We start from the raw sequence: 26,746 nt of genomic DNA, 5'->3' as shown, positions 1-26,746 counted from the left end.
GGGGAGGGGGGAGGAGGGAGGAGGGGACGGGTATTTGTATACACAAGGAGTGCAATGCGCACCACCCAAAGGATGGACATATTTGAACATGGACTTGGGGGGGGGGACCAAGGGCAACATACATAACCTTAACATCTGTACGCCCATAATATGCTGAAAAAAAAGAAAAAGAAGAAAAAAATGAAAAAAAAAAACAAAACATTACTCTATTTACATTTCCCTTAACTTAGAGAAGAAATTTAATTTAGAACACTTAGACTTACCTTAATTAAAATTTCCAATCAAGATACTGGTTAGAAAGACAAAGAATTTGACATCAAATACTCATGGAGTAAAATGGTGTTACATAAAATGTTATCTGTTTGTTTACAGCCTGATAAAAATGAGAACTCTAACCCCATAGTAATGAAAATACCCTTGTTCCATCCCAGAGTATAAAATTCAATTATTTTCCTCTGGACAAAAGAATCACTTATGGTCATATGTTTAGTTTTCTGTCTCCTTTCTGGTAATCCTTCCTTGGAATGACAAATAGCTAGCTCCACCCAGGAACTAGACGAGATCCCAGTCAATCTGGAATTTTAGTTTTTTCTTATTATGTGTGAAAGATAGATATTAATCAATAGAGCACCAAATATCTGGAAAGAAATACAAAACTAAAAAAAAAATCCCCAGGATTTCCAACAAATTATCACTTTTTTGTTTTTTCCAACAAAAAATTACTTTTGTTTCCAACAAATAATCGAAATGACTGATTTCATTTTTCTCTAAGTCCCTTAGAGATCACCTAGACCTGGTCCAAAGATGAATCTACGGTATTAAAATGGAATAAAGTTAAGTTGTCTCTAAAGAGTGGTGTCCTTTCTCACAAGAAGAACCTCAGGAAAATCTACAGTAAATTATTCACATCTTTTAAAGTTTGCATTCATCTTATTAAAATTATAAAATTATTTATTAAAATTAATAAACTATGTCCTGTTCAAATCTTCCTTATAGTTCTAACGTTTCCTGAAAAATCACTTATTTTTGTATCCTGTGATTTATTTTCTCCTCTTCTTGGCCCATAGACAAAGTTTGATTAAAGAAAGCATCGAATCTAAGTCCCTGGGTGCCCTGAGCCATGTATCTTTGCTTTGAATTTGGGCAATTCTCAAATTCAACTTAACAAACATGTATACATTAATTGTGCGTGTATTATGTCCTGGGCACACCGCTAGTTCTTGTGGGAGCAGAGAATATAAGTCACAGGGCTTGTCCTTAAGTAGTTTAGTATGTAGGCAGAAAGATGTTTACATACCACATTTTACACTAGTCACCTATAAAAACTATTATCATTGGTCTATAAACAAATGGAAACGAGAAAAGGGAGAATTTGTTCTACTGGAGAGATCAACAAAGGGCTCAGTAATAAGGTGATAATTGAGTTTAGCCAGGTCAATCCAAGAATTCACAAGGCCCAATACATACAGATTTTATAAATTAAGAGAAATCCTAGAATTTAAAAAGAGAAATTAGCAGCATTTAAAATGCTCTTATCATCCTCTTCAGAGGCCCCACTGCACTTTGTACCTGTCTCTACTCTGGCAGGAATTGTCAAAGATTTCACACCAGGTGCGTCACCTGTGACAAAGAGGGCTGCACAGCAGGGTCAGAGCCATATCACCTGCGATTCCCAGTGCCAAGCACTCGGCACACAGTAGACAAAGTTTCTTAAAGGAGTGAATGGACTGAATATTTTAATAGCACTTTGTAAAGTCAATCAAACTTTCTAATTTATCTGTGTTTACAAGTAGATGCTTTTGGATTTTGAGTCCCCAAGGTGGCCAGTGTCTGCCACGGGCTTCATTTTCCAGTGGCTTCATCTTGGTCTCATCTTTGGCTGGCTCAGCTAAGGGGAGGGGACACAATGCAGATCCCTAGCGATCACAGTTGTCTTGTCACAGTTTCCACCTCCATGCTAGGACCCTCACTCATCCTGAATGAGTTCACACACATTCATACATTCCTTTCAAGACGACTTGCAGAGATATAGAAGGGATATATTCTCTAGGTTTAACTTGCTGGGCGGACTTGTACCATTGCCACCACTGAGCAGAGCCAAGAGAGCCAAAATCTCAGGTTTAAGATCAAACACACATGCATGCGTGCGTGCGCGCACAGACACACACTCCTCCACGATGCACAAAGATGCTAGCATGGGCACACAGCATACAAGAGCGAAAGTGCGAAAGGAGACAACAGAAGTTGGCTGAAGCCTAATGGAAAAATAATGGTCTGAAATGGGCAAGAAGTGAAATCAAGATAGTCATCAGTAAGCATGATCATGGAGCCAAAAAAAAAAACCAAACATTTATCATTACTCTCTGCAAAATCACCTCCTGTCACCTCACAAGAGCCACTGGAATATGCCTATATTTTTTACTTTAGTAACTTTTATTACTTATGCCTAGGTGTAGTCTTTGCTTCCCAGATAATTAATATTTTACCATTAAATCTCTGATTCTAAATGTTACCCTCTTCTTGTTTATTAACGTTATTACTTTATTTTATTATCTATAATAGTAATATATGCTCCATTTTATAGTGGAATATAATGGGGGAATGCTATTTAAGTTTCTAGAAACTGTATTTTGTAGTCACATATATTATAGAAAATACAACTTTTTCATTTAATGCAAGGAGAGGCAGTTAATAGCCATTAGGTAAATTATAATTCATTTATAATATTTAAGAACTTATTTCAAAAATATATTCTAGAAGAGAAGATTTGAAATAGTCACAACATAAAGAAATGACAAATGTTTGATGATGGATGTCCCATTACCCTGATTTGATCATTACACATTATATGCATGTATCAAAATATCACATGTCCCCCATAAATATGTACAACTATTATGTATGAATAAAAAAGAGTAAATACAATCCATTAAGTAAGGCCAATAAAAAGTCTACTTTATTCTGGCACAATCTAAGCCCTTGCAACTTCAGGCGTGGTCTATAGAACAACAGTAACAGCATCAGGCAGCTTGTTAGAAACACAAATTCCCAGGCCTGCCTTAGACCGGTGAACCAGAGTCTGCATTTTAACAAATTCCCCCCATGATCTGCATGCACACTGAAGTTCTAGAAGCACGAGTTACCCAATCACAGGGTTCATGGAAGCTCCACGAAGAGAAATTATTCCATGAACCTTTACTTATTTTGAGTTTCCTTTCAAAGATCCCACATGCTAATTATTTTCCATATCTTGCCTAAACTTACATTAAGATACAATCCTGGAATTTGGTGACCTCCTTATTTTTCATTTTCCAGCCAACCTGATGGTGCTGTGTGTTACAAACTCTCCCCATCACCTGCTCCACCAGAGAATCAGGCATGTGAGAGGGTGAAAAGGAGAAGGCACTGATTTGAGTCAGAGCTTATCTGGAAGACCGAAAGTCCTTTTCATTGCATAATGAGGATTTAAACCCCACTGTCCCCACTATGCTTTATTCTCTAACGACTGTCTTAGGCTCCAAGCAACAGAGTCATTTTTACAAAGGAAAACCCCCGATCTCTCTACCCACCAGCTTTTGTGTTTCACACACCAAGTGAGTCAATCAGGCATTTCTTGGCTTGAGTTTATTCATTGTTCATCTTCAAAATTTGTCACCTTGAGAAGCTAAGGAAAAGCTGAGTCCCCGGTACCTTGAAACATGGTCGTTGATAGATATCCCAGCCAACTAGCTGACAACCAAAGGGAAAAGTGCCACTGTCTCCCTTCCTAAACTTGATTTCATAAAGACAAGAGACCTATCCTTGGCCTCAAAACCAAGTGCCTCCTCACCATGACCCTTTTTGTATTGGAGTGAGCCTACTTAGTGGATATTGATGGCGACACTGATTATGACAGCAGTGACAAGAGTCCTTCATCCTGCTGAAGCTACGACAGGATGAGAATGTGTGGAAAAGGACCTAGCTATTTTAACTCTGTAAGTAACAAAGGACGAGGACATACCCAAGCTGCATCCCAGACACCCTTCTTCACAAGGCACACATCCTTCATAGTCTGGGTCTTGCACTTCACCTACACAACGAGAGGAATGAAAAATAGAATTCAGTTCCATGGAGTGGAGACACATTAATTGCTGTAAAAATATGTTGGTGTGTGGCTTATTTTAAAGTAAATCATTGAGCAATTATGAAGCCCAAAACCATCCTTGAGAATATATATATGGCATCCACTTTTTAAAAATCTCTTTCTATTAATTTAATAGAATGGATCTGCTTAATTGGGGGCAAATAAAACCAAGTTGGACTATATGCCATGCAACTAGTTTTGAAGTCAAGATGGTAGATTTTGAATGTGAGGGCAACCTGGCTGCAACATCTGTCACCCCTTCCATCATCAGGGTTGATTTGGCTGATCCGGCTGGCTAGGCAGATGTTCCCTTCCTCCCTCACTGCTACATGTGTGTCCCTCCCGAAGCTGCGTGCTGGTCGAAGAGGACGACCTTCCCCAATAGAGGAGGACCATTCTTCAGTCAAGGGTGTACAAGTAGCTGTGCTCCTCTGCTAGAATCTCCAAACAAACTCTCAGGATGGTAGATTTTATTTATTAAAGAAATCTATTCTGCTTTTGGGAAAATGGAATTAGGTATCTAAATGAACAGGTTCTGTCTCTCTTTTAATCTGTCCTACTAAACACTTTTTAAAAATGTTTTAAATCTTTTACGGCATTGATAAACATTAAGGAGAGACAGAAATGAGTATCTTAATAATTCTGAAGAGGTCTTGGAGCTCTCTTCAGCACCAGATCAGGCATAATTCTGATATCGAGCAGAGCAATGGTCTGTGGCATTCTTACATAGAGGGGAGCCAAAATTATGTGCTGTTTTTAAAGTTTCCTCTTCCAATATGAGATAAGAAATTGGGCAATAACAATAACACATACGATTCTCAGACCACTTTCATATTTTCAAGTAGTTTTAGGGCAGGCTGATTCTTACTTGCTTCTCACAGCAGCTCTCTTTGGTCCTGTGGTACTTTCACACACGAGGACACTAAGACATGGGCAAATTAGACTAGTTTTGCCCAGGGTCTTATGTCTAGTAATCGGGAAGCAGAAAATCGCTGGCCAGGACTTTCAGTTTCTAATCTAATTTTTTTCGCCACTATGTGCTTTCCACAATTCCACCCTCCCCAATTCAAGATGATTTTCTATCTGATTAGCTGCATTCCTGTGACTTTGGATTGTGTCTGGGGAAACCTCGAGAAAGGGTATGTAGGGGAAGAGAGAGGGGCAGCTACTACTGTCCCCACTTGATATATGGAGTCACCCAAAGTCATCCTAAGCGCCTACACTAAAGCCAGGAAGGCAATTCAAATCTCCAGAACATCTAGGATACATCTCCTCTTCCCACCTCCTGGGGAGGGGCAGGGGCTCCAGAGCAGCAGTACCTTGTCCACACTCTAACTTCTGGCAGGTGTGGTTGGTGGGCACTAAGAAGTAGCCATCCATGCATCTCGTGCAGACACGTGGGCTGTAGCAAAGCTCGCAGTTGTCTGGGCAGGGCAGGCAGTTGTGCCCCTTGGTAGGGTAGTGGCCTGCTGGGCAGCTCTCTCGACACTCTCCCTGGTACAGGAAGCGTTCTTGGCCATGGTCATCTGACCAGTTAGAGGGGTAACAGAAAGAGAGAAAATGTGCAAAATTAGCCTTGAAGCTAATGTATCGTAAAACATTTTATTGAAAAAAGATACGAGTGAGTGCTTTTGCTCCTGGGGGATCAAGAGTATAAGAATAGACTTAATGAAAAGTGCAATATCTATATCCTTGTAGTTGAAAAGTTTTCCTTGCAGGGAATCATTTTCTAATATTTTATATATTTGAGTGAACAGCAACTACTATCTGGGATAACATTGCAAAACCACAAGCCATTCTCTGTGAATAACTACAATTCAAAATGTGTTTAACTTTCCTAAGGGCTCCTTTTGGAATCTGTGAAAGCTCTCAGACTTGGGGGCAATAGAGAACCCATGAGAATAAACAGATGCTTAATGATAGACACATTTTATGAAAGTGAAATCTTTTAAAATGATTTTGAATTATCAAAATCACACGCTTGTGTTAACCACCTAAGTTCTGAATTTTTGCACAGCTGTCAATTCCCACAGGGATGGCCTTATTGAAGTCCCAGACCCAGCACACCTCTTCAACTCCTTTGCATGCATTCCTGAGGACTCCTGACTTCTGTCAACATTGAACTCTGTAAGGAAAGAATCAGTGGTACCTCCGGCCTGACAGACTATGGGAATTTGTTTCTGAGGGGATTGGAAAATTCGAATCAACTACGAAGCATCACAGTTAGTTACAAAGAATTATAATTAGTTACAAATATAAAACAATAAGGTTAATAGAGATGCACCTAGAGGTCTCCTACTCCCACCCTCCTGGAGTTTTTGTGGAGAGTGTGCTCAGGTATCCATCTTCTCTGAATCTGTTACCCAGCATAAGAGGGGTCTAGCGTTCACTTACCATGTGTCTTACCACATGGAGATCCAACACCATTGACCTCTAGCCTGAGCAAGAGCAAGACCCTGTCTCTACTAAAAATAGAAAAATCAGCTGGGGATGGTGGCATATGCCCATTGTCACAGCTACTTGAGAGGCTGGGGCAGGAGGATCACTTGAGCCCAGGAGTTGGAGGTTGCAATGAACTGTGATGATGCCACTGCACTCTAGCCAGGGAGACAGAGTGAGACTCTGTCTCAAAACAACAACAAGAAGCACAAAAACCAAAACCATTGACCTTCAAGATGCAAGGCTGCTGAATTTGTGGGTAAAGACAGAACTAACCCCATGTTGCAAGGGCAGAAACTGAGAGTCAGTATCATGTTAGAATGAAGCACATGAAATTGCTCATATTTGACTATTTTTTTTACCTGTAAACATGGTGCTTTCATACAGTTTACTGTAATATTTCTTATTTAATCAAAGTCCTAGTTCAAATACAATTTAAAAAACCCCTTGCATTACGTGCTCTTGAGCTATCTCTTTTCTGAATGTGATTTCATACCAGAAATCTACTGGTTCCTGTGGGGCCAAGAAAACAAAGAGGACTTCCACAGAGGTGATGGAAAAAAGTATTCTGCTGTTGCCAACTTAGATTTAGAAGAACATTATCCTCTAAGGGAAGGAGAGTGTTTGGGAGGAGGTAATGTGCATTTGGTGATTCTACAGCTATAGATCAGTGTCGTGGAGCACGAAACTTGATCTGGTGGAACCTGGAATCTTAGGAGACCACAAGAGGGCCAACCTTGTGAACCTCCAAGTTATGTTCTTCTCAGCCACTTTATGACACTCTAGCCAACCATAGCCAATTCCATTTCTATCACGACTCATTCAGAAAAAATTCTGTTTTTCAGAGTGCACCACTTTCTCAGATATCAGTGGGAAGATATGAAGGAGAGCAGTGAGGACGTCTACCTCTCCTCCACCCCCTACACCTTCACATGACACCAACTCAGGATCCAGAGGCATTTTTGAGGGTTCCTGGGTCAGTCTGGCATCCAGTAAGCTCTAAATGTGTATTTGTTGAAGGATTTAATGAATGAGTGAGTGAGTGAATTCATATTTGGCAATATTTAATTTTTCTCCTATATCCAATGGAGTCAACAATCATAAAATAAAAATGAATGATGATGGGCTCAGATATCAGAAGAAATGTTCTTCAATCCCATTTTTATTGTTGAGACATGGCTTTATTATATGGACTTCTTTGAGTATTATAATTTGGGTTTAAAGGAAAAAGATTTGAGGGGTCTCAGTTTTTAAAATACATGGACCCTGCACTGAGAGGTTGCTTAGATGCCTTGACCATGGCCAGCTTTTCCCACACGTTTGGTCCAGGATGATGTCAAGATCTGGTCATATAGCTAACAGCCTGAGTAGTATGCCAGCTCAGTTACTAATAGCTGTAGATGATCATTTGAATAGCCCAGAGATTTGAATACCATGCATAAATTTTTAGCTACCTTCCCAGGGTCTCCAAATTTAAATTACTATAATAGTTATGTAGGACAAACTGGTTCCAGTAGTAGAAGGGCAGATATTTTTTTTAGGACACGAAAACCTTTCATGGGATAATATGAGACGAGTTCAAATGCAAGGAACTCTGAAAGAGGTTCATCTTGGCTTTCATTTATTCTGAAGAGTCATTAACTATTACCAGAGCATTTCTTGGCATCTGATTTTGTTAGAAGAGAAGGTGGACCCGCATGAAGACATTGGATGCCTGTAGGTAGACAGAGAGGATGAGGGTTGTAGGCGTGAGGGGAAAACGACTGCCGGGAAGAATGAAAGAAAGGCTGAGGGACTCTGAAAGCAAACTTGATGAAGGTTACTTCACCATCTTGCTTATTGTAGCTCTTGTGTTATTGGTCACATTTAGCTTTGGGTCCAGTTTGGTACAGGGTAAATCTGGAAGATGATTTAGAGTGAATCCTCACCAACGTAGCTGGAGATCTGCATTTCCAAAAGGATTCAGACCTAAACCGTAATGAAGTTAGAATTAAACCAGGGATGCCATCTCTACAAACTGGTGGGAAAGGCTTATGTGGGTAGATGGAGGTTTTTTAGCCTCTTATTCAAGCTTCTATTTATGGATATGGAACTTCTTCAATTAAATCATCCATCTTCTTTAGCATTGTCTCATCAAGGTCGCTGCTGTACTTGCTGTGCTAATACTTCTTGAACTAGGGACATGGTGATCTTGGCAGGCAGAGCTAAATCAGGGCTTGCTAAACAATACCCTCTCCAAGAAGCCTGCTCTGCTCACAGAGCTGAAAGTGATGCTGCTTCTCTGACCCATGGTAGGATTTCTACCATTCATTAGGTCTTTATCTAAATTTTTTTTTTGTTTGTAATACGTGAGGAAAAACCTCCTTATTAGATTGTAAATTCCTTGAAGGTGAGTATCATGCTATTTCCATGGCACCCAGTATATAGTTACTTGTATATGGGAGGGACACAATAAATGTGCCAGATAACGGTTTAAACACAGTCTTTCAAATAGACAATAGAGAAGAAGTGTCAGAACATTTTATGTGTAGATTGGTCCAAGTAGCTGTTGGATGCTTAGAAGACCAGACATTTGTTTAGCATCTAAACTTCTTTCTAATTTTGTGCTATGTATACAGATATAAAAGCGATTTTAGATGCCGTCTTGTCTTTTCTCCTCTTTTTCACAAATAAGGAGAGGCTTCAAGAGGTGAAGTGACTGGTTTAGTGTCTTCTAGTTAGTTAGTAACAAGGCTGGGACTAGAAGCCAAGTTTTCTGACTGCTGGCCTTGATATTCTTTCTATGGAACCATTCGTTCCTTCCGTCATTTATTGCACAACCTCTATATGCCAGATGATGCGCTAGTGCTCAAAATACAGTAGAAACCAGGCAATAGAGTCTTATGGGCAAGTTAAGCATCACATGTGCTGAGGCTTGTGAAGGGGGGAAGTGCAGGGATCTAAGGGTGATCATGTGCAGGGGACCTAACCTAGACACGGAGGTTAGGGCAGCCCTCACTGAGGACATGACCTTGGAATCAAGATGGAAAGGGAAGAGAATGAGTGAAAACATCTCAAGTGAAGTCTTTGGGGCTAGAGAAATTCAAATGGCCAGAGGAGTAAGCAGCTACAAACAATTACAGTAATAATAACATTTGTATACACAAGGAGTGCAATGCGCACCACCCGAAGGATGGACATATTTGAAACTCGGACTTGGTGGGAGGGACCAAGGGCAACATACGTAACCTAAACATCTGTACCCCCATAATATGCTGAAATAAAAAAAAAACTGTAGAAATAAAAATCAGAATAGTTAATATTCATTGAATGCTTACTGTATGTCCAGCCCTGCTCTAAATGCTTTATTGTTTTTATATCCTTTCATCTCATTTAATTTTCATAATAATTCTAAAAGAGGTAACCATTATCAACATCTTATAGATGAGGAAGAAAACGAAATGAGGCATCTAGAGATAAAACGACATAAATAGACTCTTTTACAGATGAAACACAAGGCAATAATTTTAATTTATACAAAGAAATGTGTTATCTCCTGTTGTCCTGCAAATGCACGATACTCTCAATTTGTTCTTCATTTTTCTTGGTTTTATTGCAAGCAAGAATAAAGATAAATAATGCTCTTCTACCAGAAAAATGATGTCAGTGTGATGATGATGGTAACTGACAGCCTCGGGATACGTGAGCACCCGGGAATGGTGCGGATGTGAGACATGGAGAGCAGCTTCTTTTGAACTCTAGACAATGATTTGGGAAATGCAGGCCTGGTATTGCCAAATCTTCTGAGTTTTTAAGAGAAACAAGAAACCCAAAATTTTATTTGAAATTTCCCAAATTTTTAAATTTGGTTCAAATTTGAAAAGTATTATGTAGGCCAAATAAACTATGAATCTGGCCCACATGAGATCAAAGCAGGGGACAGGCATATAAGATGAGGCCGGAGAGGAGTCACAGGTCAGGCTGCAGAGGACCTCTGAGACCATGGAATACAATCCAAGGACAGCAGAAAACTTGCAGAGGAGGTAAAGCCGGGACACGAAAGGTCACATTTGAAATGATGATCTTGTTCCTGCAGGGCTCTGACAACTTCTAAATGGCATAGCTCAGCTTCGAGAAGACCCTGACATAACCTCTAACACGGTACTTCTCTCAAACACATCATGCGTCTTCCTTAATTTGCTAGCTTTTCACTTTATCTCAACAAATCTTAGCTTCACTGTCTATCTCATGTCTGACCTCATGTTTCTATGCCTTTCTTCCTCCTTCTCTGGGAAGACATCTCTCAACTTCTCTCTTATCTTTTCAAGGGCAGTGAGTCCGCCTCTACAGCAAGGTGAGCAAGGTTTCCGTGTCCTGACAACATGCAGGAACTTCAAGGTTGCACAGGCTCTCTAGTGAACAGCTGCCTAATCTCAGCCTTCAACCCCAGAGACAAGGCTTCTGAAGCAAACCAAACAATGTCCAGCAGGAGGAGAACAGGTTTGAGGTCAGGAAGAACGAGGAGCGGCAGCCCCCTCACCTGCTCCACAGGAAGTGCAGTCAGAAGGCCCCCTTCCTTGGCAGCCCTGGCAGGTGTGGTGGCACGGATGGCATTGGTTCTGAAATTCAAATTTCCATAAGGGACAGTTCAAAACGCAGCGGCCGTCATCAAAAATCCTAGAAGAAAAGCAGACTTTTAGAATTTATCAGTGACTTTCCCGAATGGTCCTTCATATCAGAACATGTGGTATTCATGTTTCCCTGATTTGACTTCATTGTTCCAGAAACAGGGGGGATGCCTGGGACTGATCACTTTAGAATATGTAAAAATGAGTCACATACCCATCCTTGGCCCAAGATTTGGACCCAACAGCAGGCGTGCCAGAAACAGGCTGGAAAGCATCCTGATTCTGGCTCCAAACAAGCTAACTGGTGCCCACAGGGATTAGACCCAAATGGTGGGCCCCAGCCAAATCTCGCCAACAGTCAGATGGAGGTCTGCAAACTTTCCATGCACTAAATGGGCCTCTGATTCCAGAGACTTTGGAAAAAATATTTTTCTTTATCTATCAGCATGCTCACACTCTGCAAGGGAAATGTCACCTCCAAGGGCTCTTGAAGGGTGGAACAAAGCACTATTCTGCAGCTTAGGTGCTACTTATAAACTTGGTCTGTGCATATTGCAAGTAATCAATGAACTCTGATTTTGAGTGTCATTTTTTGCAAGCATTTTCTGATTTATGGGGTACTGCAGTCTCTATTTTATGCCTATGCTTGTGAACATCTACAAGGGCACTGCAGATGAGTTAGCATGTGGGCTTCTAAAACCTTTGGTTTTATATACGTACAATATATATCATAATGTCATTCTTAATATTTTTATAGTTTTGCTTCATTTTTCTTTGCAGAGTAATCACAAGAGCAAATGTGATTAAGTAAGTTGTATCTACGAATTCTGCTCAGAAAAATACAAAATGTTTATCAGATGCAGGAGTCAGATAGGTAATGTGAATAGATGAAGAGAACTGGCTCCACCCTCCAGTGTTTCTAATTTAGTAAATCTTAAGGGAAGGGAGCTGAAAATTTGCATTTATGACAAGCTCCTTGGTGATGCTAACGCGCTGGTCTGGAGGGCACCCTGAGACCCACTGCCTAGTAATAGTCTGGATTACTTTGAAATTTGCTAAATGATTCCCAGGTAGTATAGGTGATGCCAAATTGGTGTCTTGGAGAGCTCCCTTAGAGCAGTAGTTATTGTATTAATTGCACAGTTTAACTGAGCACCTAGCACATGCCCTTGGGGGCATAATGAGCTGTCCAAGACCGGGAGAGCTGAGTGGGCCTGCAAAGAACGGGAAGGGCTTCCTTCTCTCTCCACCTCTCTCCACTCAGGCCGGACACCACACGAAAGAAAGGCCAGGTGTAGGCCTCCAGCAACTTGTACCTGGAGTGTCACTGGCTTGTCTAAACCCCACTGTTTCCAGAGCCAGAGTCAACTCTTAACTGGAGGGTGGGCCATTTCTATCCCAGATTTGGAGGAAATTGGGGGGAGCAAGGCATCCTCAATAGTATGTCACTTGTAGCCTTCCAGCTGCTTCATTCTCACACCCTGTAAGTAGATGTCCTTTGCATCTTTTTGGAAACAGAATGGAATTCAAGCCAGCAACATGCCACAGAAGGCCACCTCGCTCTAGGATTCCTGGCCCCTCAGATTCTGGTCACCACACCCAGTACCACTGGAGTAAACAATCCTTTTGGCCCACTGCAGAGTGTGGAGTCCCAGATCTAAACAGACACTCATGCGCATCTGGCTGTCCACATCAAAACAGATCCCCCGCACCATGACATAGAGTGAGTTGCCTGTTCTCCCAGCCCAGAGTTGTGGCTGATGGCACTAATGCCAGCACGGAATATCCTGGTCTTCCCCTTGCTCTGGTTTCAGGGCTAGAAGATTTCTTAAGAAATAATCTGGATGTGGCTAGATTAAAAACAAATACAAAAACAAAAAACTTCCTATAAGAATAACTCCCACAAGAGCTTTCTGAGGATTTTAATCCAGGAAGCTACTTGATGTTCTGCCAAAAAGGAGAATGGGGCAAGTTTATTCTGGGGGTTCATTTTCTTGCTCGATTCAGGTAAGGAAGGGATGTAAAGTACATCATCATCTCGTCCTTTACAGGAAGAAATGACAGATTGGTTTGAAGGGTAATCATTTCTTGAGAGGCGATCTAATACTCTCAATGGGAACCATCTGAAACCACTCAGAAACAGAGGAGGAAGTAGACCGTATGACACTTCTATGTTTATGTAGGAGCATAGCTGCCTTTCTGATTTGATTTTAAGAACGTGTCAAGTGCTTTAAACCACCTGCTCCACCTCCACCCTAAGGAAAGCTTAGGTGACACACCCAATTTTTGTAAGAGCAAGATTCTTCCTAAAGGTAGGATGATAGGGACGACAGTTAAGCTTAAGTGAAGGCTCTGAAGTACATCACTTCCTGTACTCTCCATCCTCCTCAAGAAAAATTGCTAATAAATTTGAAGAAAAGTCCCATTGCTAAAAATTGCTAAGAAACTTGAAGAAAATGGCCGTAGTTTTCAACAGACACCAACACATTTTCCCAAGTGGAGGAGAAGAGATACTTTATGAAAGCAGAAAATGAGACTGATGATAATTTTCTTTAAAGCCAACTCCACACGTTTCTGGGACCACCAGTCACCCAGCTCATGGATTCCTGAGACACCCAGGCAGGCTCATCTCTCCAGGGGAAGAGTTTCATGGCTGCTCCTGACCTTTTCACAGGCAGTGAACCCTTCCAGGTCCAACACGGCTGACAGAAAGGGAGGAGGCAAATGAAACAAGGGTTAAAGACCTGGGAAGAGATGATCTCAGCATTGGCACTGAATATTCCAGAAGCCCCCACAGTGTGTATGTGTGTGTGTGTGTGAGACATGACTTGTAACAGAAGAGATGGCAAGTCAGAATTAGCTGGTCCTCTGTGCCGATTGTTGGCTTGGCCTCACCAAAGCCATCACAAGGGCACTTAATATAATTTCTTGGTGCTTTAATGTTCTAACAGAATGGAATCTGGTAAAAAACAAAATATTTTTTTCCTTTAAATTCATTAAAAAGAACAAATCAAACATTTGAGGGTGGGTCAGAACAAAGGTAACTTTTAAATGCTTTTAATTGGTCCATTAATTCTGTAACTCCTTTAGGACTGGGCTGGGAAATTAGCTTGGGCAGTGAGGACCACGGCATTGCAGAACTTTGCGTATTAACCACAGTGGCAAAGGGACCATGGTCAATTGTCTTCAAGGAGCTAAACCCAAGGGTTTACAGAAGTGTAAAGGAATCATGGTAGCTGCCTTATGAAACAAATGCTAAAGTGCCCTCCTGGTTCAAAAGATGTCCAAACACACAATGGGATTTAATTGTCAGTATGCTGGGAAGTTGGAAGAGAAACAGGACCTCATTTTGGGAATGTTGTCTGTATCTTATAGTGTGCCCTGAAGCTGCTTTAAAGTAAATTCAATATTTAGAGGGATGGATATCTCAAAGAGACACCTGGAAAGTGTTCTCATGGTTAGCATTAAAAATTCTTAAGACTATTCTTTTGTGTCTTCTTCCTTCCTTCCTTCCTCCTTCTTTCTTTCCTTTTTTCCTTACTTCCTTCCTCATTCTGAGAACCAAACCTATGATACTGATTATAGATTTTATCAAGTTCAATAAAACACATTTATTGAATTATTATGTTTTGGTCACTGTGGGAAATACAGGGACAAATAAACCACAGCCCCTGCTTGCAACAGTATTACAGTCCTGAGGAAGAATTGGGATAAAATGACCACTGTGCAAAGCAGAGGCACCTTCCATCCTGGAGACGCGGAGAACCTGCCACGGGAGCAGCCCCTTTGTCCTGGTCTGGGGGGAGACCCTGCTTCCCGCACATTTAGCAGGGCAGTGACGAGGCCATTATTTCATATGCTCAGCAGCCAACAAATATGAAGTGCTAGGATCAGAGGAGCATTGACTGAAAATACAACAGGCCTCCACCTTCTTTCATCAGAAATTCCCAGCGTCTTAGCAGAGGTGCTCACCCTATGCGCGCACTTGCTATTCCCTCATTCACTAGGTTATCAAACGTTTATTGAGCACCTACTATTATGTTAGCACTGTGGCTGGTACTAGAGATACAAAGAGATACAAAGACGGGTATCTTAAGGATCTTCCGTCTAGTGAAGAGATGGATTTGAAAATGAATGTCTTCAAAGCCTACAAGTACTCTTAGGAAAGTTTACATAGAGCAAAGGGGCGTAAAAAGGAAAGTTTAATTCTACCGGGAAGAGGTCAGAAATGCCTTCACAGAACAGTTCACTCTTGAACTGACTCTAGAAACGAGTAGATATTTGACCAGCAGATGGAAGTGCTGGTTAAGGGATGGACGTGCAGAAACGGATGAGATTTCAGGCATCAAAAGTGGCATCAAAGGTACCATATTCATTGCTGAGAAAATCTTTTCAGTGTCCAGGGAACGGGTCCTTGCAGTAGGTACTGCCCATCATGGAGAGAGGATGCCACAGAGGTGGTCTGTGGCTAGACCAAGCAAAACATCTGTGTCACAGACAGGAGTGTGGTTCTTTTTCCAGCAGCCCCTTGGGGTGGCTCTAAGGTGGTGAGCACCTCCTCCCTCCACCCTGCGACATCGGAGCTCCCCCCACCAGGAGATACTGAGTGGCCACTCACCTTGTGACAGGGCAGCCAGTGCAGTCTTCCTGGGTTGGCCCCCGGCACTGGGCACACGAGGCTTCACAGGTCTGGCAGTGGCCGTGCTGGTCAATGTATTCTCCTGGGGAGCAAAACCTAGTTGTTGACTTCATTTCTACATGGCGAGGCTGCCCGGGCTGTCAGTCTGAGAGCAGCAGATCTCTCTGTGGCTGCCTGAAAGCAAGGCTGACAGCAGAGAGCAGAGGCCCTGAATGGCCTCAGCTGCCAGCCCTAAATCCTGACCTTCTCATAACAACTGCTCCTCTCCCAGGAATTGGAACCTCGAAAAGTTATGAGGCAATGACATAATTCTGAATGTAGTCAACATGTGTTACACATTTTATAAATAGAGGAGGCCAAGGGGGGCTTCCTGCTGGACCCCTTTACCGAGCTCCTGCTGACTTTCCCATTAAAAGCTGAGGCCTCCTGGCCCGCAGAGGCCCCAGTTATAGTCTTAGCTCAAGTCAAACCATGAGCAGGACCCACCCAGATCTTGTCTTACCACCCCGCAGGGCCATGGGTGGGGGGACTGTGGTTACTGGTCAGGAATGGGAGTTGAGTCTTGGCTGACATTTGGCAGATGTGGGCTACGTCTCACCCTGAAAGAGTAACATTGGAGAGACAGCCAGAGAATTCTCCTTTAATTGGAAAGTTTATCTTTCCCAAGGAAAAACACAAATGAGGTCTTGCCACAGAAGCAAGTCCAACCTCACAAATTTCCTGTGAACATTTAAGAAATTAATCCCATGGCAAAAGCGGTGGAGAGAGGCCAACCTCACTGAAGGTGAAAATCCAAAGATGGGCTTCCACTCATCGAATCCAATCCTCCTACCCACACTACACTCATCCTCCCTGCCACTGTCTTTTTAAAAATCAATAGACTTCTTCAGTCAGATCCAAAAAGCCACTTTTTCTAGTTTGGAAACTGATCGTGCTCAGAAAATGTACTTTCAGATTTTGGCAGAGCGACAACCTTCCCTGGACCCCACCTCCCCATCGTCGACAGCCCTCCAAGCGTGTCTGAACACTGTCAATCTGAGATCCGGCTGGTGTGGTGAGGTAGTGGGACCGGCCCAGAGTTCAATCAAGTTGTCTCGCTGGAACTCTAAGATTCGCTGCCTGATTTATTGTAGCTACATTGAAAAAGCCTTGGAAACCTCGATTTGACTGGTGAGGGATGGAGGGAAATCCATCCCCTGGCCTTTTCCCCACTGCTTTACTGAACTGATACAGTTAGAATGTAAGTAGACCCTACATACCTACATGCCCCCCGCTGCTGGCACTAAACCACAAAGATGAAAATGATGAGACTGCTAGAGTTTGCTCCCCCATAGCAGAAAAAGCCTTTCAGGTAATGTTGTTCTATTTGTTTTGTTAACTGAAAGGGAAAAGCACGTGTTCCAAATGGTGCAAGCATCTAAGAGCAGCATACCCTGCACACCCTGCAATCTGTCTTCTAGCCTTCTCATTGTTACTAAGGGACACCTTGGACCAGGAATCTCATATATAATTTTCAGGATAGTACTGTGGTTCTTGGCTCAGAAGTGAGTAGGAGACATTCCAGGAGAACTAGGCCCCAAAGAGGGCCTAAGCAGCAGAAACAAAAGAGTGCAGATAAGCAGGTTGTTCACTGCACAAGGCTCCTGCCTGCCCAAATGGTCAAGTGGAGGCTGAAATCCAGGGTGTGTTTGTCTCACCATGCCATGCACTGTGGCACTGGCTGCCTCTGCCCCTGTAGGGAGCACTACTCATTAACTCACATGAAGGTGATGAATGGATTGGTTGCGTTCTTGGTAATCGGTAGGCCCAAGGCAGAAAAAAACTGGGAGTTCTGTTTAGCAGGAGTGATTGATTTCAAGCTGAGACTCTCATTTAATAAAGCATCATATTATATTTATGCAGCCTTCTTTTTATTTATTTAGGCTCCCCCCACTCCACCTCTTGTTTATTGCCCTTGCTACAGGCGCTTCCACTGCTGTTGTACGATGCACAACCAACTGACAAGCATGATGATCAGTCCAGGCACCAGCAAAATTAAGAAGACAGGATCCAGGGCAGACTTGATAGGAGGAAGTAGATATGGCTTTCAGAGGTCAATGCAAATGATTTGTGTTTACAGAGTTGGATTAGACCTATGTATCTTCCAAAAAATGTATGTTGAGTGGAACAGGAATGGAGGAGAGTCACAGAAGCTTCAAAACCCAAAGACAGTGTATTCTAGAAAAATGTGGACTCATAGACAGCATGGCTTATCCATTCATTCATTCCATGAATTTAAAAGAAAAAAAATCTACATGCATGCCAGGTAGTAGGAGAGATTTAGAGACATACAAAGGATACGATTTTAAATTAAAACATCTTACTACACTAAACCAAATGTTATCTAGATGGTTCTGAGCATTATCCCATATCCACACCCAGAGTCTTCTTTGCAATTACAGATGATGCATCACTAGGTTAGGCAAAGGTTAACAGGATATAACTGTGAAAATTTTAAATTCTCTTCTGTATCTCCTGCTTGCCTTTTCATTGGCTTCCATATGCCAGTAGGTGGCATTAATACCTTGGGTTTGCATTTCCTTGATCTGCTCCACTATAATGGCCTCTATTGGCACTCACAAAGTGCCACCGTAGACATAACGAACACTAGGGATTACCCCATCTCTAAGATTTCAGTTTTTATTTTTTTAAGACAGAGTCTTGCGCTTTCACCTAGGCTTGAGTGCAGCGGCATCATTATACCTCAATGCAACCTCCAGCTCCCAGGTCCAAGCGATCCTCCGGCCCCAGCCTCCTGAGTAGCTAGGACTACAGATGCACACCACCACACCTGGATAATTTTTCTATTTTTTGGTAGAGATGGGGTCTCATTATGTTGCCCAGTCTGGTCACAAACTCCTGGGCTGAAACAATCCTCCCACCTCAGCCTCCCAAAGTGCTGGGATTACAGGCGTGAACCATGGTGCCCGGCCCCCAAGATTTCAAATACATCTTCCAAATACACCTTCCTTCTTATACCCTGCTATGAATCTACATCACCTCCGGTGGCTCCCTACCACTACATGGCTATCCCTTCATTCACCTCTTTCCATCTCCACCTTGCATCCCCACTTGGGCTAGGCCAACCCATCCCAAAGCCCAAGTTCCACCCTAGTCTTTCTCAGAAGGAGACATTATCTCCTAATTTGCTGATGAGATAACTGAGTTCCCTCAGCTTCCTTTTTCTCAAAGTCAAAATTCCTCTCCATCTTCTCCTGACTGCTCACTTATCTTCTGTGTCTGAGGAAGGTATGTCTCTCCTCCTGGCCATTGTCAACTCTCTATCTGATGTTATTAATCTTCTTTCCTTGGAATATTTCTCCACCCAGTTTCTCTGTCATCAATCTCTTCTTCACGTCTTACATCGTTGTCTGATCTATAAAAGTTCTTCCCTAACCCAAAACCTTCCCAAGCCTTTCCCCTCCCTGATGATTGACTCTTAAAACTCATTTTCTCTTCCTACCATGTGGAAACAAAATGGAGAAAACTTCATAACTTTGAAGCTTATGTAAGAGAGTCAGCGTAGGACAGCTAAACTGCATCTCTCGTGAGTCTGCACATCTCTGCACTTTAGAGCAAGCTCTGGCTTTAGAACAGATGAAAATAGAGGGAGCTTCCCCCATTCCCATATTTATGTTGATGTCTAATTAGTTACATAAACAAGTGCCCCCAGCCCTACAAGCCAAGTTTTCCAGTGCACATTTGGAACCAAAGAAGCCAGATTCCAAGGACATAGGGAAGTTGCCTTTTTTTTTTTTTGGTTGTTGGAGCAGCAAATTCTTGTCATCTGTCTTCATTGCACAACAAAGCTGAATGTTTATGACAGGCGTTATATACACAATTTTTAGAAAAAGTCATTTTTAGCAGAGACTTCAGGGGCCAATATTTTGTTCTCCACCTCATCCTACAAACTCTTCTTTCTGGCATCTTCACCCATTATTATTATGTCCAAATTATCTTTCTCCTGTGATCAAAAATTTTCCATTCCCCTTTAGCTTCTTTCCTATCTTATCCTGTAATGGTTCAAAGGACACTGAGGAGGTAGAGTCACATGGAGAGGAATGATACTTCCAAAGTTGAAAATACAGCTTAAAAATGAATATTTGTAAATTAAAATAATTTACAAGTAAGTGGCTTACTCTACTTGTTCCATCTCTTGATAACATTACAGAATATTACCAACAAGTCTACATTATAAATAAAATGTATGACATCGTTCAGAATAGGAGAACATGTATCACATCATCCAAAGTTACGAAATATCATTGAAACCTAACAATATTTTTTGAGTTTATATGGCCAGAAGAGCCTCTTTTTCCCTGAAGAAATGCTATGCTTTCTTTTATACTTCATAGTATTTCTTTATTGATTAGAGCCTAATTTACTGTAGAATTCAAGCAAATAAAATGTACACTAAATAAATAAACACATAAGTAGATAGGTTATGATGTGAGTTTATCTTTAAATTTTTTTTTTATTTAAATAGATTTAGGGAGTACAAGTGTTTTTTGTCACATGGATGAATCGTATAATGCTGAAGTCAGGGCTTTCAGTGTGCCCATCACCAGAATAGTGTGCATTGTACCAAACAGGTAGATTTTAATTCTTCACTTCTCTTCTACCCTCCCCCTTTCTTAGAATAATGTGAGTTTAAAACAACTTTTTAGCGACGTGATTAGAAAGAGAAGGTGGAAGGAACATTTGATGAGAATTCAGCTGCTTGGTTTTTGATCTGCTTAATTCAGGTGAGCAACCTTGGAGTATTAAATTATCTGTAGACCTCTGTATGCCTTATCACTTAGATGCCAGGAATCATAGAATGTGACTTTACTGAATGACTCTACCATCACAAATGCTAATCAAATAATATTATACTATCTTGTTGCAGGGATGTCAATACATAGTTTCCAACTTAAGATACCAGTATGTGAACACAATGTTCATAAAAAAACCTATACATTTATTTCTTTCCATCAGCTACAATAAATACTCAGCAACACTCTCAACTAATTATATGCTAATGAAATAAGTCTGGTTTTTTTTTTTTTTTTTGAGACAGAGTCTCACTGTGTTGCCTGGGCTAGAGTGCCGTGGCATCAGCCTAGCTCACAGCAACCTCAAACTCCTGGGCTCAAGCGATCCTTCTGCCTCAGCCTCCCGAGTAGCTGGGATTACAGGCATGCGCCACCATGCCCAGCTAATTTTTTCTATATATTTTTAGTCCGATTAATTTCTTTCTATTTTTAGTAGAGACGGGGTCTCGCTCTTGCTCAGGCTGGTTTCGAACTCCTGAGCTCAAACAATCGGCCCGCCTCGGTGTGCCAGAGAGCTAGGATTACAGGTGTGAGCCACTGCGCCCGGCCAAATAAGTCTGTTTTTAAAGCCTCCTTAAGCATGAAGTTTCATAGCAAGGCTCAAAATATGAGGCCATCAACTGAGACTGCAACATCTTTACTTTAAAGTCTACACAATCTTTCAGCCTTAAAAAGGCAGGAAATTCTGACAAATGCTACAACGTGGATGAACCTTGAAGATACTAAGCTAAGTGAAATAAGCCAGTTACAAAAGAACAAGTATTGTATGATTCCACTTGTACAAGGTACCTAGAGTAGTAAAAGTAATAGAGACGAAGTGGAATGGTGATTTCCAGGGACTGGGGAAGGGGGAAATAGGGAGTCACTGTTTAACGGGTACAGAGTTTCAGTGAGAGAAGATGAAGAAGCTCTAAAGATGGATGGTGGTGATGGTTGTACAACAACGTGAATGTACTTACTGCCACAGAACTGTACACTAAAAATTGTTAAAACGGTAAATTTTATGTTACATATATTTTGCCACAATTAAAAAAAAAGTCTACACAATGAGTGTGTACCTTAGTAGGCCAATACTTAATGTTAACCAAAAAAGTCAGTATTGCCTGCCTTTTGGGGAAGGGTCCTCAGAGCATCAAGCATCTTGGGGAGCCAGTCTGTTGAAGTGAGGCTTGGGAGACCTCCTGTGATGATAGAAATAAATGGACACATGGATAAAATTTGTGATGAGGGAGACATATGTCGGATGGAAAATTCTGTGTTCTTCCTTTCCTCGGGACCCTCTAAAGGCAGAGTGAACATTAGACAGCTAGAAGGAAAATTCTATGTCCATAGCATGGAGGTGTCTGGAGGACACTACTTCTCTGCCTTGTCCTCTCAAGGACAACTTGACTTTGTCTTCCCCATATAGGCTTTTTTGATTGACAAGACTTATCCTTAATGGTCCCAATGTTTTTTCACTCTTAGGCATTGGCATTGACCCGTGTGGTTTGCGCAGATGCTCTGAAATGCTACTCTGGCAACCTCATGGGTTGGCACTCCCGCAAAAAGGATAGATCATAAATTGTGGATCTAACACACATGCAAATATTTAGTTTCCTTCAGCCTACATGTTGTTCAAAGGGCAGAATTAAAAGTTGATCTTCCTAGTTTGTACCGTTGTCAGGTGGTTAAAAAAATGATCCAAAATGAAGTCTTGGCCAACACACTTGAATACAGTGGTGATGTAGCAATCACACAAGCTCCCATTCATGGGCACCTACCATATTATAAGTGCTGTTCTATGTAATATTTAATCCAGACAACAACCTCTTTTATAAACAAGAAACTGAGGATCAGGGAGATTAAAAAATCTTGCATAAATTAATTCAATTAGGTAAGTGGCAGAGTTGGGCTGTGACCCAGGTGTGTGAGACTGAGCTCGTGTTCTTTCTGTGATATTTCCTGATACGGATTCATTTGCCCTTTTAGTGTTCCAAGTAGCTTTGCTATTTATAAAAAGAAAGAACTGAGTACATGCCTCGTGTGGACCACGTGGTGGGGTAAGGTATCAAAAAGGAATTTACTGTGAAAACAAATGAACTTTGAGCAAGCATGTTGCATAAAATGGATTTACTCAATGATGAAATATATCCTCCAAATGTATTTTCTGTGATAAAATGGCCACCATTCATTAAAAGGCAATTCCATGTATCAAGTAAACTGAGATTTTATAAGCAGTTTTTTCTGCCCATTAGGCTAGAAGCTCCTAAGAGGAACTCAAAAACATTTTTTGAATGAATACAATAAATAGGTTGGGGCTCTGGATAGGGATTTTCTATACTGCTTAATTTTGTCCCAAAACAAAAAAACTAGCTTCTCAAAGCAGTTTATAACCAGAATTATGACGCTAGCTCTCTGATGCTCAATTTATATGAAAATATAGTATACATGGATTGATTCTTAAATATCTTTTCCTGAATCAAGAGAGCTTTGCATTGCTTCCATGTGAGTGAAAAATCACTCTAAGTCCTAGCATGAGGATGCTAGAATTGAAAAGTCATAGAAAGACAAATACCATATGATCTCACTTATATGTGGAATCTAAAAAAAGTTGAACTTGTCTACAGTTAATAATAATTTATTATATAGTCAAAATAAATAAAGGAGTGGATTTGGAATGTTCCCAACACAAAGAAAGGATAAATGTTTGAGGTGATGTATGTCCCAATTACCCTGCTTTGACCATTACACATTGTGTGATTGCATCCAAATATCACATATACTCCATAAAAATGTACAACTATTGTGTATCCATAAAATTTTTCAACAAAAAATTTAAACTAATAGAAGTAGAGAGTATTCACAAAATGGTGGTTGATACAAAATTTCAGTTAGGAGGAATAAATTCGAGAGATCTGTTGTACAACATGGTGACTGTAGTTAATAACGATGTATTACATACTTGGAAATCCCTAAGAGAGTAGATGTTAAGTGTTCCCACCACAAAAGAAATATGTGAGGTAATGCATATGGTAATTAGCTCAATCTAGCCCTTCCACAATGTATATATATTTCAAAATACCACATTGTACAACTTAAATACATACAATTTTTATTTGCCAATTAACAAAAAAAAGGGACTGAACGGCTGGTAGCAGGACCAGACCCAAGGGAGGAAAAAGGCCTGAGTGTGATTATTATGTGCAATTAAACAAAATAAATTTACAAAGCCTCTCATTGAACCTGTGAATGAGGAAAATAACGAAAATGTTTTCGAAAGCAGAGTATGGTAGTGGTAAATCCATTTATAGCTCATCTTAGGTGCATGAAATTTCTTGACCATCTCTTTATTTAGTGGGCTGTCTTTGCAATTTTTTTTTTTTTGAGACAGAGTCTCACTCTGTTGCCCGGGCTAGAGTGAGTGCTGTGGCGTCAGCCTGGCTCACAGCAACCTCAAACTCCTGGGCTCAAGCGATCCTTCTGCCTCAGCCTCCCAAGTAGCTGGGACTACAGGCATGTGCCACCATGCCCAGCTAATTTTTTCTATATATATATTTTTAGTTGTCCAGATCATTTCTTTCTATTTTTTAGGAGAGATGGGGGTCTCACTCTTGCTCACGCTGGTCTCGAACTCCTGACCTTGAGCGATCCACCCGCCTCGGCCTCCCAGAGTGCTAGGATTACAGGCGTGAGCCACTGCGTCTGGCCTGTCTTTGCAATTTTTGTAAGGGAGCCTAGAATTTCTAGAGGTCTGCTAGTGCACTCAATCTCTCTGTTTATCAGAGTTACGATTTTATCCCCAAATGTCCCCTCTATTTGTGGCTGCAGAGGGCCCACTCTACTGAGGAAAAAGATATAGTATTTGATGTGTTCCCAGTGAGGGGATATCTAGGTTTTAATACACAGTGACAGAAATAAGTGACCATTATTTGAGAGAATAACTCATTTACCTTTTGGAAAGCATCACCACCTACCTGACACAGGTCACCCTGGGTAGACTGACTGAGAAAGTGACTGACTTGGAAGGGCCGAGGACCAGGAAGAAGGGGAAGGGCGCTGTTAGCAGGTAGCGCGTCCTCATAAACCCACGAGGGAGCAAGGCACTATCCGGCCTTAAGGGCAGTGTCATTGCCTTTCTCTTTGGAGTGACGAAGGTGGCAGGTGAAATTTTCAGGACTGTGGCCCACGGAGCCTTCCTCACACATCTGAACTGAACAAAGAGGGCGAGCGTGCGGATGGTTGAAGTCGTACGTAAGTCCTTTCCGCGGAGATGAATATGATGGAAATGTTCCCTGTTGCTGTGTTAAGTTCTGAAACGCGGACGCACGGATAAGACTTGCCGGCATCCACTTTCACTTCCTGTAGAGGCCCGATCAGCCTCACTCCCTTACAACTTGCTCTTAAAGCCCTTTCAAGTTCCACTGCCCTCGCTTCTCCACTCACCGGCCCATGGGAAGAAACATCCTGAAATCGCCCGCTTTCTCTTCCTCTCTATTGGCACAAGAAAGTGCTGACTCATCTTTCCTCACCCACGCTGTAGTCCTTCCTCATGCCTGCTTTCTGTGCTCATATATTTCAGCCTAACCTCTAATTAAGAGAAAAGAGAAGCCCCTGGAAAGAGGAGGCGTTGCATTCCAAGGCCTAAGGCTCCAGCGGCGCAGTAGCTGGCCTCAGCTTCAGTACTTGACATTTAGTCTTCCATCAGGTCCTCATTAACACTATCTAAGAGATCCGCTGGTTTGTCTAGTGACAGGTCTGTACGGAGTGTGGCACCCAGCATGCCTCAGCCCCTTGGCAACTGCGGAAGGCTGTTTAGTAGGCTGCCCGGTGTTTTACCAGGAGTGACCACATTATGCTTTTCCAAAAGCCTAATAAAGAAGGGAAATCAAAGTTTGCTCTGAGCCTACTGTGTTCAGCATAGTAGGACACACTGTGCTGGGTAAATGCACACATTTCGGGGTCATCAAAACCCATGTCCTGGGTTTGATTTTTGGCACCCTTCCTTCTTCAGCTGTAGGAAATTAATCAAATCACATATTTCCTGGACATTCCTTTTCTGTAAAATGTAGATAATCATCTCTCTCTCAGGGGATGTGGTGGGGATCAAATGAGAAAACAGACCTACAGCACCAGCACAATGGATGGCAGAGGTTAGTTATAATTATCAGGCATTTTAATTATGCTATCTCATTAAATCTCCGGTTCTAGCATAGGGGAGATAGGGGTATCAGCTCCATTTGACCAAATAAGGAATCCAACCATTGGAATGTCAGCTCTGTGAACTCTGGTCATTCAAACTCTGGTCAGACTAGCTCCCAAACTGTGCTTTTTCTACCACCTCTGAGGGTGCTTAAAGAATGTCTTGGCTGTATATGTGGGTGGCAATGAGGCAACTAAAATTAATGGCCCTGCGGACTGAGAACAATGACCTTTCAAAGCAATCAAGCTGCAAGATGCAACCTACACAAGTTACATTTTATTATTAGCATCCCCTTGGAGACAGCCTCCCTCTACCAGGGAAACACCAGCTTTTTTCTGAATTTTGCTGTGGAAAATTCCAGAGCCATGGCTGTACTCTTCTCAGGCTGCTGAGGTCAAAGTCTGTCAAAAATGTACGAGTCTCTGTCAGAGGGGCCTTCTTCCCAGCAGAGTTTCACCAAGTCAAGTCCAGAACCTGGAATTGGTGAGTGCAACTGAGCAACCTGCTCTTGCGTTATACCTGCTTCTTTGTTGAGTGGGCAGGGTGGACTTTGCTTCCTTCCTTGGCAGGACAAATTGTACAGTTCCTCTCTATCTCAGTGGGGGTGGAATACATAAGTGAGGGCAGGTGTGTGTGTGTGTGTGTGTGTGTGTGTGTGTGTGCACGCACATGTGCAGTATGGAGGGGATGGGGGTGGAAAAGGCAATGTCGTAGGGCAGGACACCTCAAAGAGTCTCGGTGTTTGCCTGCCTACCAACATCCTTCCCATGGTTTGCATCCTATCAGAACTTTACACTGTCCAGAGTATGGACACCTTACCTGGGCCCACATAGAGAAAATGGCCTTTTCCCCTTTTTGAGATTTCTCTCATTCCCTGTGTGCTCAGAGGACCATGAGCTATCCTCT

At 41.9% G+C, this 26,746-nt stretch overlaps 1 protein-coding gene across 1 annotated transcript in view; it reads right to left on the bottom strand.

Annotated features, from left to right (window-relative positions):
- The window catches only part of PCSK5 (proprotein convertase subtilisin/kexin type 5), a 436,684-nt gene that overhangs the window by 101,020 nt on the left and 308,918 nt on the right, over nucleotides 1-26,746 (bottom strand). The window contains exons 21-24 of the mRNA XM_012650669.1: nucleotides 15,788-15,890; nucleotides 11,082-11,218; nucleotides 5,443-5,649; nucleotides 4,001-4,069 (exon numbers count right to left, since the gene is read on the bottom strand). Coding sequence (XP_012506123.1) covers nucleotides 4,001-4,069; nucleotides 5,443-5,649; nucleotides 11,082-11,218; nucleotides 15,788-15,890 — 516 coding nt within the window. The remainder of the gene's footprint in view (nucleotides 1-4,000; nucleotides 4,070-5,442; nucleotides 5,650-11,081; nucleotides 11,219-15,787; nucleotides 15,891-26,746) is intronic.

This window comes from Propithecus coquereli, unplaced genomic scaffold, assembly GCF_000956105.1.
Source record: "Propithecus coquereli isolate 6110/MARCELLA unplaced genomic scaffold, Pcoq_1.0 Scaffold339, whole genome shotgun sequence".
Taxonomy (NCBI): Eukaryota; Metazoa; Chordata; class Mammalia; order Primates; family Indriidae; genus Propithecus; species Propithecus coquereli.
This window is presented reverse-complemented; position numbering and strand designations above follow the sequence as displayed.